The 17,260-nt window shown below is 37.1% G+C and overlaps 1 protein-coding gene across 11 annotated transcripts in view; it reads right to left on the minus strand.

Moving 5' to 3' along the window:
* Positions 1-17,260, minus strand: part of TCF12 (transcription factor 12) — a 158,816-nt gene that overhangs the window by 43,284 nt on the left and 98,272 nt on the right. For all 11 annotated transcript variants that reach the window (XM_056500085.1, XM_056500088.1, XM_056500079.1 and 8 more), the window contains exons 8-9: positions 11,625-11,760; positions 8,321-8,373 (exon numbers count right to left, since the gene is read on the minus strand). In XM_056500085.1, the coding sequence (XP_056356060.1) occupies positions 8,321-8,373; positions 11,625-11,760 (189 nt within the window). The remainder of the gene's footprint in view (positions 1-8,320; positions 8,374-11,624; positions 11,761-17,260) is intronic.

Below are 17,260 nucleotides of genomic sequence, written 5' to 3' on the forward strand. Positions count from 1 at the left end.
TCAAAGATAATTTTAACACTAAGAGATTTTGTGAATGAACCACATGTTCTCCCTGAAAAGAAACTTTTTGTGAAATACATTTTTGTTCCATTTGTCAGAACCACAAAGAAATACACAGTACAGAGTAGGTAATTCATCATTTTATTTATAAAAAATAAACATAAAAGATTACTGAATGTTATACCATATGAAAGACAGTTATGTAACTGTGACCAGATGAGCCATTCTCTAGCCAAATATATTCCACAAAACTGAAATATCAAAATGCTTTAAAGAGGTTAATGCTTTTTTTAGTTTTGTTATTTTAGATGTGTCTGTTCTAAGACAAAAAGCACCAAATCTTTTTAAATTATGTGCTACTAGAAATTAAAGCTCATCTTTCACCAACAAAAGCAACTGTGTTGTGTAAACCCAAGTATCAAGTATCTCCTTGTGGAGAGTTAGCTTCAGTCTTGTTGAAAAAAAAGCAGTAACATGGTGAGAGCTCAAGCCTGCTTTCAGTAGGGAAACCAGATATCTTGTTCTTACCAGCTTCCATTAATTTCTTAGAGGCTAGGCTAACCTTCTAGCTTTGGAAATAAAGCAAAGACAACTGCCCTAGAACCCTCTCCTTTCCACCCCACACTGTCCAAGGCTAGAACTTCTTATCAATTTCAACCACATTCAACAGAGTAACAGAAGTTTCACAAGTGATAAAGTTCTTATCAGTTCTAAGAAAACTGGAACCTGACCAGGAGAGACAGACTCAAATTGATACAGAACAACCTGTTGCTATCTAAAACATACATAGTAATTTTGAGCTGCTTGTCCAGCAAAAATTCAGGGAAAAAAAAATCCATACATCTTAGGATTCCCAATATAACTTATTTTAAAGCCAAACATTTATGATGATTAACTATAGCAAAGCCAGAGTTAAGACCATTGCTAAGCCATGCATTGAATATGCTGCATAATGCAGCTGCCAGAATAGACAAGATTTCAAGCTGTAAGAAAGAAACCTGGCTGTTTTCAGAGGAAAACACAATGCTTATTATACTGTCCTCTATGTAATTCATCAGCTAAGTAAATGTTAATTTATTTTAAAATCCTGGAAGGATAGCCTTCTGTGCTAACCAACCACTAAGCATGCTGCTCAGCAGAGATGGAGCAGATGAGCTGTATGGAAGGCAATTTAAAATAACCCAGTAGACTAAATTTTATAGGCAATCCCTCCTGCCAATATCCAAAGGATGATGTTTTATGCAAATTAATTTACTAATCTACACAAGAGCTAAAATAGTTTGGTGGTTTTCCTTTTCAAAGGGTTTGTCTTTAAATGCACATTTAACATTCATATTACTTTAACCAGGGAAAAAGAAAGAGTTTGAAGGGATAGTGAATAGACAGTAAATACTAATTAAATGGATATTAATTGGTATCCACTACTTATACCTTGCAGTATTACAAGGTTGAGGGATAGGGATTTTGTTGTTGATTTGGGCTCTTCCTTTTTTTTTTTTTTCTGCAAAAACTCCAGTTAATTCTGGCAGATATGGGGAAAAAACCCCAATTTTTTAAATAGGAAACTGCAGATAGGACTTTTTGGTTTCAGTATTTCTCTAAATAATAATGAATTTATTCAATGTTCAAGTTGAATCTCTCCAATTTTATGAGATATTTAAGTTATTAAACAAATATTTTCTTGGAATGGGCAGAATGAGGAATAAAGTGCTGTATATCCCATTCGTCTGAATCAACCACAAAATAATTTCTGAGAGGAAGCTTTAAAATTTGTTTCAAAATCATTCAATTATAACTTTGATAGGATATTGCTCAAGTTCAGAAATTTCTATTATTTTGCTGGAAATATAAAGCTTTAACAATTTGAAAGACTCTACAGGAAGGTCTTAACTACCCATATCTGCATTAAAAAGTAAACAAACATGTTTATTATCCTGGGGCGATAAATTATCCTATCAGAAGCCAGATAATCATCACAAAATGTGCTAAAACCCGATCCAGTCTAGAAACCTATACAGACCTTAAAAGAGTTTAAAACCCTGAGATAAATTAGCAGGGCTGGTACTGAAACTCGCAGAAGACTACCTGAAGTACAGACCTCTCTGTCCACATCGAGTCAATCCGACTGTGGGTGCCTGTGGGGTCCCTCTGCCGGCCCGGGGATCCCCTCCCGGTCCCGGCTGTACCCGGCCTGCCCATGGATTCTCTCCCGGTCCCGGCTGTGCCCGGGGACTCTCTCCCGGTCCCGGCTGTGCCCGGCCCGCCCAGGGATCCCCTCCCGGTCCCGGCTGTGCCCGGGGACTCTCTCCCGGTCCCGGCTGCGCCCGGCCCGCCCAGGGATCCCCTCCCGGTCCCGGCTGTGCCCGGGGACTCTCTCCCGGTCCCGGCTGCGCCCGGCCGGGCGCTGCGCTGGCGCCAGCGGCCTGCAGGGGGCCCCAGCGGCACGACCTGCCCGGCCCGGGCCGCGCTCGCACGCACCCCGAGATCCTGTCAACAATCCCGACAATCCGCCGGCAGGGAAGCTCTGGAACATGGCGAGGCAAAGTGCTGAGAGCTCGCTGAGCCTCGGCACAGTGCGGCTCGCATCCCTTCCCTTCTGCACTCCAGCTCGCTGCTCGGCAAACTGCTTTGCAAATGAAGCCGAGAGCTGTCACAAGCCAAACGGGCAATCCTTCTGTCGTCCAGAATCAGGAATCCGCCTGTACCTTACAAAAAAGCACTAAAATAGGAGGGAATTTAATTGAATTTCTTTACTTCATTGTGTAAAGACACGTCTACATCTGAAATTTTACTTAAAGATTACATAATGCTTTAATTTCAGTACCATTCTTTTGAAAAAGCATTTGTTTTGGTTTTGCATTTGTTTTGTTTTTGTATTGCCCATTTTGTATGGCCCGGTCACAGGCAAAGCAACCTGCCCCACCTTGGGGCTGAGCAAGCAAGTGAAGGGAAACCACTCACTTCAACAGCCCAGGAAAGTCCAGCAACACAACACCCCTCACGACTTTCCTGGCCAACTTCAAGCATTATAAAAAATCTTCCCACCAAAGCCACAAGTATTATCAAGAAATTATCAAGTATTATCAAGAATTTTTTCAGAAAAGCTTGTATCTTATCTATTGTTATAAAACATCACTCCAATTTGTGGTAATGGACACATTCATTTTTGAGGAAAAGTAGTGGTGCAGAAATTCCATGTAACTTCTCCCTAAATAACATTTTTTTCTAACTATGCACAAAGTTCAAGGTTCTTTTATATAAATCTACACTCTAATTTAAGAGCATCTAATACACTCATTTTGGTATGTTATAAAAACTTAAAAAATAAAGTATCTCCATTAAATCCAAACACTGAGAAATTGTTTGACATCATTACATATCCATCAGGGATGTATGTATAGGCAGGATTTTCAGAGAAGATACCTCAATCAAGCAATCTCACAGTTCACCACAGTCAGATGACAGGACAGTTAATTTGGAAAAATAATCTGATTGCAATTTTTAAAAAAAGCTTTAAAGAGAGGGTTGCTCAAGTACCTTCTCCCTAATTCAGTGAGAACTTGAGCTGCACTCTCACAGCAGGACTTTGCAGTGGGCTGCCTGGTTGTTTAATGACAGCTAAATGTTGTCATGTAGCAAAGAGCAGGTGGGATGCTATAATCTGAGGTTACTGCGGTTTTTAGATAGATTTCAAATAAAGACCATGTTGAAAAAAACCCCTACAATAATCTAAACAGAAAAACAGACCTTTTTCTTATTAAACATAAAATCTCAAATATTTTTACTTGGTTTGTAATTTAATTTAGGGATTAGATGTTTTATACATTTGCATTTTGTTCAGGTTCATAGACGAGCACAGAGCTTAAAAAGCAGATTTAACAAGTCCCTAAAAACTTTATCCCATAAATCAAGCAACCAAACAACAAGCATAAAGCAGAAGAAGATGGAAAACTGTGTAGAGAGGAAGCAATTGTAAATTTTGTGTTGCATTATCCATAAAGATTTATTTACTCAGTTTTGTTATTTAAAATTGTTTTCTAGAACACAGCAGAGCAGCAGAGGAGGGGGGTCAGGAGAGTTACTGCTGTCTTTGAGAGATCTCACTATTAAAGGCAAGTGACAGTTGAATGTATCACTTGACTGTGCAAGGCAATTCAGAATAGATCTGAACAAACTAAATCCTGCTTTTCACATTTGGGTATAATTTGTGGACAGTGGGGAAAAAAAAATCTTACCAAAAACTGACTTTCTCCCCAGAAAAGTCAGCTAAACACAACATCACAGTCAGTTCAACATCACACAAAGTATCTGCCCAGGATGCTCCAAAGTTTTGATTCAGAGCCACACACTTCATAAAGTATTCCAATGGTGTTGCTTTACACCAGGCTACTTCAATACACATGGAAATTGCTAATACTTAGAGAGTGCACGCAGTGTGGTGAACATTATATTATTTCTAATACAGTCTAAACTTTAATCTCTCAAAAACTGGGTTTCAGATAATCATTCAGAAGATACTTTCTGTACTATCATTTCAAATAATCTCCTTTTACCCTTTAGGAGGGGTGAAGGAAAGAGAGAACACAGAAGGAAGTAACATCTATTATTTTTCTTCTTGTACTATTAGTATCTTTATGTGACATGTTTTGAAACATCTTTAGAAGCTCACTCTTAGAAGACTGGCAGGAAAGCAGATAAAAAAGTGCCTTAAATTGAAGGTAGTTCTATGCATGCAAACCAAATTTGCTTTATCTTTGCACCATAAATAATTCTTGCAAGAAATTAGCACCCATGGACCGTACACATACTACAGAAGGTGATAAACAAGCAACCCCTATAATGAAACTACAAATAGTCTTACATGTATTGAAAAAATGAGTTTGCATTTAGAAAGAAATCCCTGGTATCAGAAAATATAATTTGACAATCTCTTATTAAATAAATGCAGCCCAAAGTTTAATATTAACTGATCTTCTCAGGTACTATGGAAAGCCTAAAATACTCAAAATACTTATTACACAGAAAACAAGCAGACATTTATGTCTGTATGTCACAGCTCATTTTCTCTAACATAATCAACAGATACAATGTATTCCAGTTGTTCCTCTGATATGACACTAATTAAGTAGCAAAAGAATGATGATAGATATTCACACTATTTTTCTTAGAATTATGATCTCATGATAGCCACTGATTATGGTACTAGTAACAAATGTTAGTTTGAAATATTTCCTGACTCCACATGTAAATTGGAGGTTTCTGCTCACAGCCCATCCATTTTTGGATGCTGATCTCCCTGGGTATTTCTGAGCAAGCCTCACTTGTCTGTCTTCCCCTTCTGCAGCCTGAGCAGCTCCGGAAACCCTGACACTCTGCTCTTCCTGGCCGAGGAGTTACACTGCTTCCAAGCCATGATGTTATTAGTGTTTGGCTGAGTTAACTCCTACAATCAGGAAAATTCTCAGAAATACAACAGTTTTCATTCTCTGAAGGTAATGTAACTCACTGAACCCCCTACAATATAAACAGCATAGCAATCTTGCTGCTCGCTCAAACTTGGCTTGAAAAAAATACAGTTTTTAATATTTATCCTCCTCAGAGTTCTTTAAATTCAGTATTTGTAGTTTAACATAAATGCTTGCATGTCAACATTCAAAATGTTTTGGGCAGTGAGTCACCACTTAACTAGTTAGAACACAAAAACTTAAAAATGCATTTGCCTAGAACATTTAATTTGTACAGTAAGGGGGAAAATTCAGATTGAGTTGCATTCCAGAAAGAAGCCAAACAATTCACCAGCACTTTTCTCTGTAACTGTTTTTACTTTAGGTCCTGATAAGAGCACATTAAAAAAGATAAACCTCCAAACAAATAATTTCAGAAAGTACCATACAAAGTCAAGGGGAAAAGAAACAAACTAGAGGATGGGTTGTTTGGGTTTTTTTGAATCATTATTACTTAAAAGACTATTATTAAATTACAGTTATCTAGGAAATTAAATTACTGCTGAGTATCCGTTGACATGGCAGCCTTATACTAACAAAAACATTGCAGAAACCAGTATTTTAGAAACTGAAAAATTAAAAAATACAGATTTGTATAACAAAATTATCATCTTTCCTCTGACTTTTCATATTATAATTAACTTCTCTGCACTAAACCAACTTTTTCCCACAATACATTTTGACTTCTTATGAAGATATATTTAAAATAAAGACAACACTTACATTATGATCTACTCAATTTAAATTTTTCCTGATGCTCAGTGAAATTTAGTTTTGTGTCATCTTCCACATACACCAATATCTCATATAACTTGTTGGATTTTTTTGGTAATGCACCATTTTACTTCAAGGCTCTATTCATCAGTGAAAGCATTGAAATACAGAGAAACAGTGCTTAAAACCTACAGCATCACAACCATTGATTATGCACAATAACTGCACTTAATAGCACAGATTGGTATAACGTAAATACAAATAAAATCTATCAGCATTTTATTGTCTCCTCTCTTACAGAAGAAGAATTAAGTGAAAACCATTTGAAAAATACTGCTTGTTAAAATTAAGCCCTGGTAAGAGAAATGAGAGAAATCTTTCACTCTCCAAAATTATCTCTCTACCTGGATGATGCTACTAAATATTAAACATGTAGCGTAAGCTTTATTACTGCCTAGAATTACTGTAATAAATTTCATGAAAATTGCACTGCTATGTGTTTTAGCTTCTCTGACATTTTAAATATATTTTTGTTAATCTAGCAGAAATCATCTGCTAGACTGTAAAGCCACCCTACATAACATGCAACTGTTAAAATGTAAATTGCCAAACTATTTTTAGCTGCTGCTGAAGGAAAAAAAAAAAAAAAAAAAAAAAAAAAAAAAAAAAAAAAAAAGGAAGGGGGGGAAAAGAAGAATATTCCTGGCCTCGGGAATAATGATTTGAGGCATTGTGTTCATTTTGTTTATCAAGCAGCTATTCAGCCTCTAGTGGGGCCCAAGTGCTTATGCAAGCAAAAGCTTTTAAGAGTGCCTGCAGCTGCAATCCTGGCTTCCAGGTAGGCTGCAGGTTCAGAGCACAGCTGCCCCAGGCTATCCACACTATCTCAGCTCCATCTGGAAGTACTGTTAAAATAGGATTTCAGATCGCGGGTTCTGCCTGTATCACCGTGAGCAGGGGGAGGAAGAAGGGAAAGAGAGGGAGGAGAGAAGAGGGGAGATGGGAGGACTAGAAGACACCATCCGTAGTTCAGGCTCAATACAAAATGAAAAGCTCAGCCCCATTTTGCTCCCACTATATTACTGTTGCCTGTGCAGTATGTTCTATTCAGCCTATCCGGCTTTGAGTTATGACTCATCCAAGTGCACCTGCGCCCATGTGTTAAGTACTGCCAAATAAAAGCCCAACATCCATTTACACAACAAAGAGATGTATCCCGCAAGGCAGCGGAGCTTCCCCCTCCCCTCCTGTTTGTTCTGAGCAGGGGAAAAAATAATTCTGTCCTTCACTTCACTGGGGATTTTTCACTTCACGTGGATTTTTAAATGCAGATTCATTTATAAACAATTTTCTTCCTTTTAAGAATAAAGCATATTTAATACCACAAAACACCCCTATAGCATTAGATTATCACAGCCATTAATGATTTTTCCACCAAAAACCCTTCCAACCTTTTTTATCAAAGCCCTTTATTCTCGAAGGATAAATTTTCAAGCAAAGAGGGATCAACAAACTAGTTGCTTGAAAGCTTTCCTGATGCTAGGCTGAAGTTAGGAAAGGCTTAATGAAGGCTTTAAAATCCACCAGGGCTTCACAATGAACATCTGACTCGGTGATTTATGCATATTAATAACCTCAGTCCTACTGAGGCAAGCTGAGCTGTACATGTCCTCCGAATCTTAATGTCTTCAGCTCCACTGGGATTATTACAAATGTAAATTTCTAAGATTCTCAGCTATTAATCTCTGTCTGTCCTCCTGTTCAGCAACATAATGACTAATTAAACATCAAAAGACCTGTACAGGAGATCTTCTTTGACAGCTCCTGGCCCAGCTCTCTTCCCAAGAGAGGAATTCAAATGACAGGGACAAGTGGGTAGGAGCATATGAGCGAGCTACAAATCACTGCTATGAAATCTAAAAATTCCACATCAAATGTGTATTTAGTCCTGCAGAACCACTCCCAATTACCTAGCCTAGCTGTTCATGTCCAGCAAACAGCCCTCCTAGTGCTAAAGTTAAGTAATTTGTATGTATAGCAGGTAAAGAAAATGCAATTTGAGCCAAATTTTTATCACTACGAGTAAAAAATGTCATACTTACAGAAGAAGGCAAACCAGGGGGCACCTTTCTTACTTTCTTTGTCTGCAGAGGATCTGTACACAGAAAAATAGCATTTCATCAAGTATCTACATTATAGGTGAAAAATAATAAATAGCTACACTGCTCAGTTTTTCCTTCCATGATAAATTTCCTATTTTCCAATTTCATGCATTTTTTATTCCCTGGCAAAGAGATTTGTCTTTCACATCAATATAAAAATGTAACATATCAATGTTCTCTAAAATAAAGCTTTGCTAAATAGTTACTTTCAATATTTTTCTTAAGAAAAACAGCTATTCCTAAGAACAGTTACTCTGAAGGGAATACTTATGACCTTAGGTATTTGTTAAGAAACGACAAAAGGTTTGGAGATACACATGAAGGAAAATGGGACTTATTAGCAAGAGAAATGCTTTCTTTTCTGCACATCAGAGTAAAGACAGAACCATCCAAAATGAATTTGACATGTTAAGGTATGATTTATACTCTCAGAATACAAACTGATGTAAATGTTACTACCAAGGCTATAAATAAACAGCAAATTTAATGACCTAATTACTTTCCTTGAGTAATAAAATCAATACATCTCAAATTTGCATGTAATAGTAAAGTTGGAGGTTTAATACCTGCTTCTTTCTTCCAATAGGTATTGTAGTATAACAAAAGTACCCAGCAATTTTACTATCTAAACTAAGAATCTGAACCAGTTTAATCAGATGCTAATGCAATTAATCTGAAAACTCTGCATGCAAATTACAAATCAACTGATGTTTAGAGGATGAGTATCTGGTGAGATTACCAGTTCTACAGTTAACCAATAAATTTAATTAAAATGCAAAATCCTATTTTTCTGTTTTAATTCAGAACATTTATGATGCTATGACAAGATAAAGGTGAGATAAGGTGAAATATCTGATGGATATCTTTACTCTCATCATTTCCCATAGGGCACACTCACAAAGAAGAGAAAAGGACTTTTAGAAGATATATTTACATTGGATTCAGAGTGCCACCTGGAAAAGAACACTGGTTGATTTCAATGCAATTTAATATGAAATTTAACAAGAGCTTGTTATAATCCTGCTCAGACAACTCTTTCTTGGGGATAAAATGGCATAATATGACTATGTTAGAAATTCTCAGGCAGCAGATTTGTAGCACTTAACAAGTCCATTTAAAAAAAATAAAATTAAAGCTCAGACATACGTTCTCAAGCCATTGGAAAAGACTTGAGATAAAAGTATACTTCCTCCTCCTGACATTCCTAGAAAAAACATTTCCATGGATTTGTAACCACCACCTACCATATCCCAGGTTACAAGCCCTGGATTCAACCATGGCAGAAAGAGGAATATCACCAGTTTGAACATATTTGGACCCCCTGAGCTTCTCTTTCAAAGAAAAAGCTAAATATACTCTGAAAACTCCACACTTCATTTCCATTTGTTTCATTTAATAATGTCAGGAACTTCCCAAACTCTATACAGTTTGCATAGAAAACAAGAATCTTGTTCAGGACCATCTCAATGGCTGCTGCACGCAGTAACCTTCCTGCACACATTTTGAGCAGCCTGTGCCCAGCTCCAGTACTCCCTGCTACTCAAACACAGAGCAGGTTACTACCCTAAGTAGCTTCTCACTAAAATTGATTCAGTGTGGGCTAAAACAGCATCATCATCATCTTAAAACACAATTCTTTTCTATTGAATTGAACCACCCTTTCAAGCTGTAAACAATTCCACTGAGCTTTTTGTAAAAGTGTTCCTTTTCTGAAACAGCTGTGACGAACTGCTGCATTTGTTCTGGTATTCTGAGCAACAGGAATACTTACAACAATCTTCATAAAGAAAGCCAACCCCAAGTTAAATGGCAGTTGGCTCGACAACACAGTAAAAAGGTTTTGCAAATATGGTATTTTAAAACACATATATGAACATACATTAGAAGAGAAAGTGGCCTTAAGTTGTGCCAAGAGAGATTTAGGTTCAATGTCAGGAAAAATTTCTTCACTGAAATGGCTGTTGGCACTGGAACAGACTGCCCAGGAAGTGGTGGACACCACCTGAAGGGATTTAAAAGATGTTTAGATATGGCACCTAGGGACATGGGTTAGTAGTGGACTGGGCAGTGCTGGGATAAGGGCTGGACTCTCTGGTCTTAGAGGGCTTTTTCAAATGAAATTATTCCATTATATATAAGATTAAGTTCCAAAGTAATATTTTTTTATTTAAAAAGATCTTTAAAACAATTTCAAGTATGTTCAGGACTCTTTTAGTGCCTTAGAAGTTTGCAGTTATAGTTAATATTAAATTTACTTCACAAAGAAATTTGCATTTGGAAATTTTATTTTGGGTAAAGTATGATTTGAGTTACATGGCTCCAACAAACAAGATTTTTACTATGGAATAGACATGTTATGGAGAATGAGGGGCATTAAAACTCAACCATATAATTAGAGAAATTCTAATGATCCATCATGCGAATACTGAAATATATGGTAACTAGAATATAGGGTTACAGTCTCTCTTTTTATACCACAATGATTATTTTTTTAATTTACACACCCAATTACTGACAACAGTCTTATAGCGGATACTACAGAACAGCTGGCTCATTTTTGATTCTTTGATTCAACAGAATTAGAGAGCCACTGTCTATGACCAAATATGAAAATTCCATTCACCTCCAACTATCCCCAGATTAAAACACTAATACTGTCACAGGATTATAACAGTTTTAAGTTCCTGTCTGCACATTTTGCAAGGCAGTTTGATTTTAGGACAAACTACTAGCCTCCAATTGCTAAGATCTTTAAAGGCATGTTGAACCAATTACAATGAACTATATATTGCCCTGAATAAAGTTACTTTTAGCATATAAAAGGATAATTGTTTCCCCTTTGTGTCCTTCCCCTACTAAATAATGGTAATGACCTCAAGGTCAGGCATTTCCAGGAGTTAATGATGGCATGGGTTAAGGGCACTCAGCTGGTCATCAGCTCCTATCCATCTGTCAATATTGCTTTTGCAATTAAGGGTTTTATTAGAGTTTCTTGTTTGTTTTGTAAGCCAGACTGACCAGTGTTGAATCCAAGCTAGCACCTCAAAGAAAATGTTCATAATTCCAGTTTTTCTCTTATGTAGCAGTTCGGTTTTATTTCAATTGCTCAGCACAGAGCAATCTCCTGTACATTAAATGAACTGTCAAAAAAAAAAAAAAAAAAAAAAAAAAAAAAAAAAAAAAAAAAAAAAAAAAGTCTGCAGAGAAGTATCATGGACAAAGTTTAAAACTCTGTATTACTTACCAAGAGCTGATGAGTCATGAAGTGGTCGTCTGCGTTGATTTGTGCCAGAGAATGGGTAGTAGGGTGTTCCAGGTTTTCCAGAGGATGACAGCTGACCTGGACTTCCAAGCCCCATATCAGACCGAAGCAGACTAGACTACAAAAGTATACAGAGAAAAGTCAAATTAAGCTCTATAATAATGCAGCTGTTCATATGAAAGGCATACAAACTATTAACCACACTTACTGTTATTGGCATTTATAGGAATTTATTGGGATTTAGTGAAGTTTCTAGAGTTCAAAAAAATGTAGACTTTTTAAAATCAATGTTCAGAGTATGTACTATAGCATAACTCAGAAAGGCAGAGCAAGTTTGGCTGTGAGCCTCCAGAAAGCCATAACTATTTCAGCTGAAAACATCTGAAAGAATCAATTCATATTTAAATTTTAAACAAAAATCATAATCCTTTGTTTAGCTTGCAATATAACACCTCTTCTATTACACAATATAAACATAATTGATAAAAACTGCTAAGAGTTTATAGTGTGACATTAAGTTTTAGCACATACTTAGAAATCAAGACTTAGATTGCATTCGTAAAAACATAGAATAAAATTGTCCAAAAAAAAAATCAAATGCAGACAAGAGATAACAGAGTAGATTAATGAACAGAACACAAAAAAATTGACATTTAAAAACTTTAAACTAACAACGTAGTTGAACCCTACCCTTTTTGTTCCCTTTTCATGCAGTAAAAACAAAAACATTCTAAATACTTAACAAGTATATTGTATATTGTTTGACCTCACATTATTTGGATTTCCTCTGTAAAATTTAAATGAATGTTGTTGATTTAGAATAACATAGTTTTTCCACAGGTGATGTTATGTTTTGCTTTGTTTTAGTCTGAAAACCCTGATTTGGAGTGAGACCCACAGAACTGTCCGAACAGAAAATGCACTAGGTACCAGGTGGTAAAAATTCACTGTGTTTCACTTCTGACTGATGCATACAGCTTTCCTCATGGAGCAGCACCCACTCTACATTGCACACAGCTGAAGACACTGCTCTTAACGTCTGCCAGTGTTTTAAGGCAGCAGCCTCAGAACTTGATTTCAGCTGTGGTCAGTACATGGTGCAGCCTTCCCAGTACACGGGGGTAAAGCACAGCTGGCAGGACAACAGGGATGTTTTGCTTAGATTCATCTGCACTGACATTTCATTGTCAGGTGATGCTAAGACAGAAACTGCTAACTGGAGTAACTTTTATACCAAAACCCTGCCTAATTTCTCCTTCAGCCTTGCTGCTCCCAAGCCAACACTGCTCATCCCACCCAGCTGCTGTCCAGGAGGAGCCCTCGTGCCCTGCAGGCTCTGGAGTTTCACCAAACCCGCCTGTGGCTGGGGTATGGCAGGAGCCACACCAGTGCTCCTGCCTGGGGACACAGCAGCCTCTGGCACAGCTGCACAGGCCACTCATTGCTCCTGCCTCTCCTCACCTTCCCTTCTGAGGCCAAAATACCTCATTCATAAATGGATGCATTTCTGGATTGTACTAGACCATCAAAACTGATTCATCTGGTGTGAGGAGTTGTGAAAGGCGAGTTCACTCATACAGCTCGCAGTAAGGTACTAAATGCCTTTTACCTTGCAGAGCACTGGGATTAGCAGAAAACTAAGACTTCAGATAGAGTTACAGAATATATATAAAATAAGCTCTTTTTTTTGCCTTGTATCACCATTGAAATTTCTGTCTTTTCTTATTTGATGACGAATTTGAGCATGAAAGTCTTATATTTTAATTGAATAGAGTGGGATGTGAAAGAATTGCAGCATCACAAACTAAAGGAAGGCCCAAAAGTGTTAAGAATTTTATATGAAAGTGTGAAGATTAAACTTTATTATAAATGTTACTGCATAGAAATAGCTTCCTTTCATCTTAAGCTCTTCACTAATAGTCTTTGAAACAGAATTCTTAATCTGAAACTCATATTAAAATGAGATACTCTGATAGGGTGACAAAAGTATATAGCAAATACATGCAGGGGGAAATCTGTTGGTGGGCTGTTCCAAGGTCTTCTAATTTTTGCTTTGGTCAAATAGTTCAGATTTTATTGTTTTGCAAAAAAAATTATGAACATCAGAATATTGGCTTACTCAGTATAAATCTGAATTTATGAAAGATAGCATTCTAAACATTTACTACAGTTTTCGAGGTGAACACTATGCCGGAAACCTGGGCAATATTTTGTGAAAAGCTGCTCCTCCAAACCAACACTGGCCAGAAGAAATTAAACCAGTTCTCACTTAGGCCTTCTTGACCAAGAATACCCAGGGCTGAAGGAAAATTTCTTTACATAGCCTGTGGGGAAGGGAGGAAGTATTGTGATAGTTATCATTTCAAGTAGCTGAGGCAAGGTCCCCCTCCCAGAATGGCAGAAGTGCTGAGGCTGGCAGGGACCTGGGGAGGTCAGCGAGTGCAGCCCTGCTCGCTCAGAGCAGCTGTCAAACACAATCAGCAGCTACGCCCCATTCACATTAAAAACAACCCTCCCTGCCACCCCAGCATCTCCCTGAGCACTGGAAGGATTTTGGAAATGCAATGGGATCCATACAGATGCTTAAAAAAAACCAGTGGGGTGGGAGGGTTCCTAGTTCCTCTGTTTCACTACTCATTAGAATATAGGGAAAGATTAATTAAAAAAAAAAAATTAAAAAGAGAGAACCAACCAGTAAAAATTCTTAAATTCATTTCTACAAAGTCATTCCAAAAGGTATGAGTCTTTATCTTTTCCAGACTTAACCTTCAACCATTACTTCATGACATTTGTCACTCTTGCTCTTGTCTTAAGTATTCCAGTGTTTGACATTTTCACCAGATCCTGAATTTCAAAGTAGCCTGGCTTCTACAATAACATAAAGTTAGTGTGTAAGCACTATAGTAAATACACCATAAATCTCAAGCTGTGCAACACACTCTGAAGAAGTTTTCTGACCTATATTGTGTTTGAGTAAGCATTTTTTAACTTATAAAAAAGGGTTAAAAAACCAAAACAACACAAAATCACAACCCTCTTCTACCATTGGCCCAATCAAATGAAACATCTGTTTAGAATTTTATAATTGTTCCTCAGTCTTCCAAAAGAAAATAAAAATAGATGTCATTAGTTCAACTCATTGATTTTTCTGCCTGTTTGAACCAATTGAGAAAAAATATTGATTAGGACTGATCCTTTCCTAAGGGCATCTGATAAAGAAAGGAATACAAAAATACCACTGAGGATAGTAAAAAAGCTTTGTATTATCAGCACCAAGCTTCTCCTAAGGAAGTGTCCGAGGTCCCGGCAGAGGCAGATCACTTACACACAGAGTTAGGGGCATTCTCCACAGAGAACCTGCACCTCACTCTGAACCTCATCTGCCAAGCAGGCATCCAATTACCAAAGAATAATCAATGGCTGGTTATTCTCCTGAATGCTTGTCCAAGTCCAATGCTAAAAATTTGCCCCTTTGGATTTTATAATGCATATATCCAGTTTCAAGATACACAAAAAGTTATTTAATGTTTCCCCCCCACCCCCCCCAAAAAAAAAAAAAAAAAAGAAAAAAAAAAGTTTTTTATTATAATCAACTAGGAACACAGCAAGCCTGATTTGGAAGAGAAAAGAGAAAAAGATGTGAACATGACTGCTTAACTTCTGAGATTCATCCCTTTCAGAGAAACCAAGAAACAGTTTTGACAGCCTCAGGGGAAATGGCATGGCCTGACCCAAATAGGAAAGGCTTTCACAAGGGCCACTATCTCAACAAATGCTTTAAAGGGGTCACTTTCCTAAAGAGTATTCTCATAAAAATGAAATGCAAGGGAGTCGTCTAGTTCAAGTATTGCAAGGATGGGGTGGGGGGAAAAGAATCATATCTGCATTTAGGGGGTGGATTTATGCACCTTTGTCACAGGAAACAAGTGACTTTGCATTGCAGCTGCACTTTCATGCAGGCAAAGTTCACTTCCTTTCAAACTAACAAGCCAATCAACCATATGCTTATATCAAAATTATATGCCTGAGATAAAAAGAATCTCCTTAGTCAACTTATTTTAAAATGGTTTTTAAATTGATTATTTCAAAGAATTTAAGCATAAAAGGAAAAAAGAGTTTTACTAATTCATAAACTTTCTTCTCTCTAGCCCAACTCTGTGATTCTTTAGATACTACCTGATGCCAAAACACTGCTCTGCCTTCAATGAACTTCTAGGACAACAGCCAGCAGAATTCTAATATGTCGGTAAACATTTCTTGATTTTACTTTGATATATAAAAAAAATGTGGACAAGTAAAGGCCTACAGATGTCCTTCCATAATATTCCTTGCAGCTCTCTAACATTTAGGCTCCATGCAAACAGGAAAGCCAAGTTGTCCTGAAAAGCACACAAGCAGTTCTAACAAACACTACTCCATACACTACCTATATAAAGTTTTACCTGTTCAAAAATGTATTTGCCATAGGGAGGTAGCCTTATGCTTTTTGGTCTAAATCTGTTCACATTCTTTTCATAAATGCAAACACTGGCAAACACTTTTAAGAATTCAAATTTTCCCAATGTACCCGTAGCCAAACTATGCAATAGTTTCATCCAAATACAACTGTGTGCCTTTACATTATTCATTATTTTCTATCAAAAGAATAATATGGTTGAGAATAAAAGCATTAGCCCATTATATGCAACTGATTATGACAGGCCTATTATGCCGGCATAATAAGGCAGTCTGCTTTGGCAGTGAAATGAGAGCTGCAACTCACCAACTGCAAACTCAGATCTTGAAAACCTCCCCAACAGTCAACTAGATTCAACTAGATTTTATTTTTCCTATTTTTTTCAATAGATTCCTATTCATAAAGTTTATGCTTTCAATTCTAGTAGTCAGCCTGTACCTATTTAAAGCAGGAAAAAAAAAGTACTTGAGTGTTTAGTTAAAAATTGGGAGCTTGGATACTTTACTTTTACACAATAATGTAATGCAACACCATTCATCGCAATCAAATCCCTCCATTATCCCGCCACAGTCACTGACAAACTCACTTGGCATCTCTCTATTTCTCAAAATTACACAGAGCAGATGGCAAGTGCATTCCTTGCCTTACTGTAAACTTGAAATGTTGCCCTGGGTAGAACACAAGTTTCATGTGCATGTCCTTTTTACTCAGTGAGCTATTTGGATGACTTAGAGCATGGATATAATGTGTCTCAGTATTACATGTCTTGCCTTATAGATAAACCTGACAATTTGCATAAGCTGGCTTAAAAGAACATAACAAAACAGAAAAGTCAAACCCTGATAAATTTGCAAAATCCCCCAGCAAAGTTGTATATTTTGTTATGGTGTTTCCAAAGGAAAACCCAGCACAACACTAAAACCTTAACTAATAATTGCTCTGAAATCTTAGTCCAGTAGAGAGGTTACGGCTGCAAAAAGACCATTCACTCCAGTTCCACGTCATGCAGTTTAAGCCAAAAATATAACTAAGATATAAAGTGTTCAATTTCACTTTACTCAAGTCTCCAGTCTTTGGAAACTGCAATGAATATGCACTCCAAAATAGGAGCTGAATTTGGAAAAAACACTGACATATGATGTAAATTCATTTTAAATTTAAA

Source organism: Oenanthe melanoleuca, chromosome 10, assembly GCF_029582105.1.
Source record: "Oenanthe melanoleuca isolate GR-GAL-2019-014 chromosome 10, OMel1.0, whole genome shotgun sequence".
Classification (NCBI taxonomy): domain Eukaryota; kingdom Metazoa; phylum Chordata; class Aves; order Passeriformes; family Muscicapidae; genus Oenanthe; species Oenanthe melanoleuca.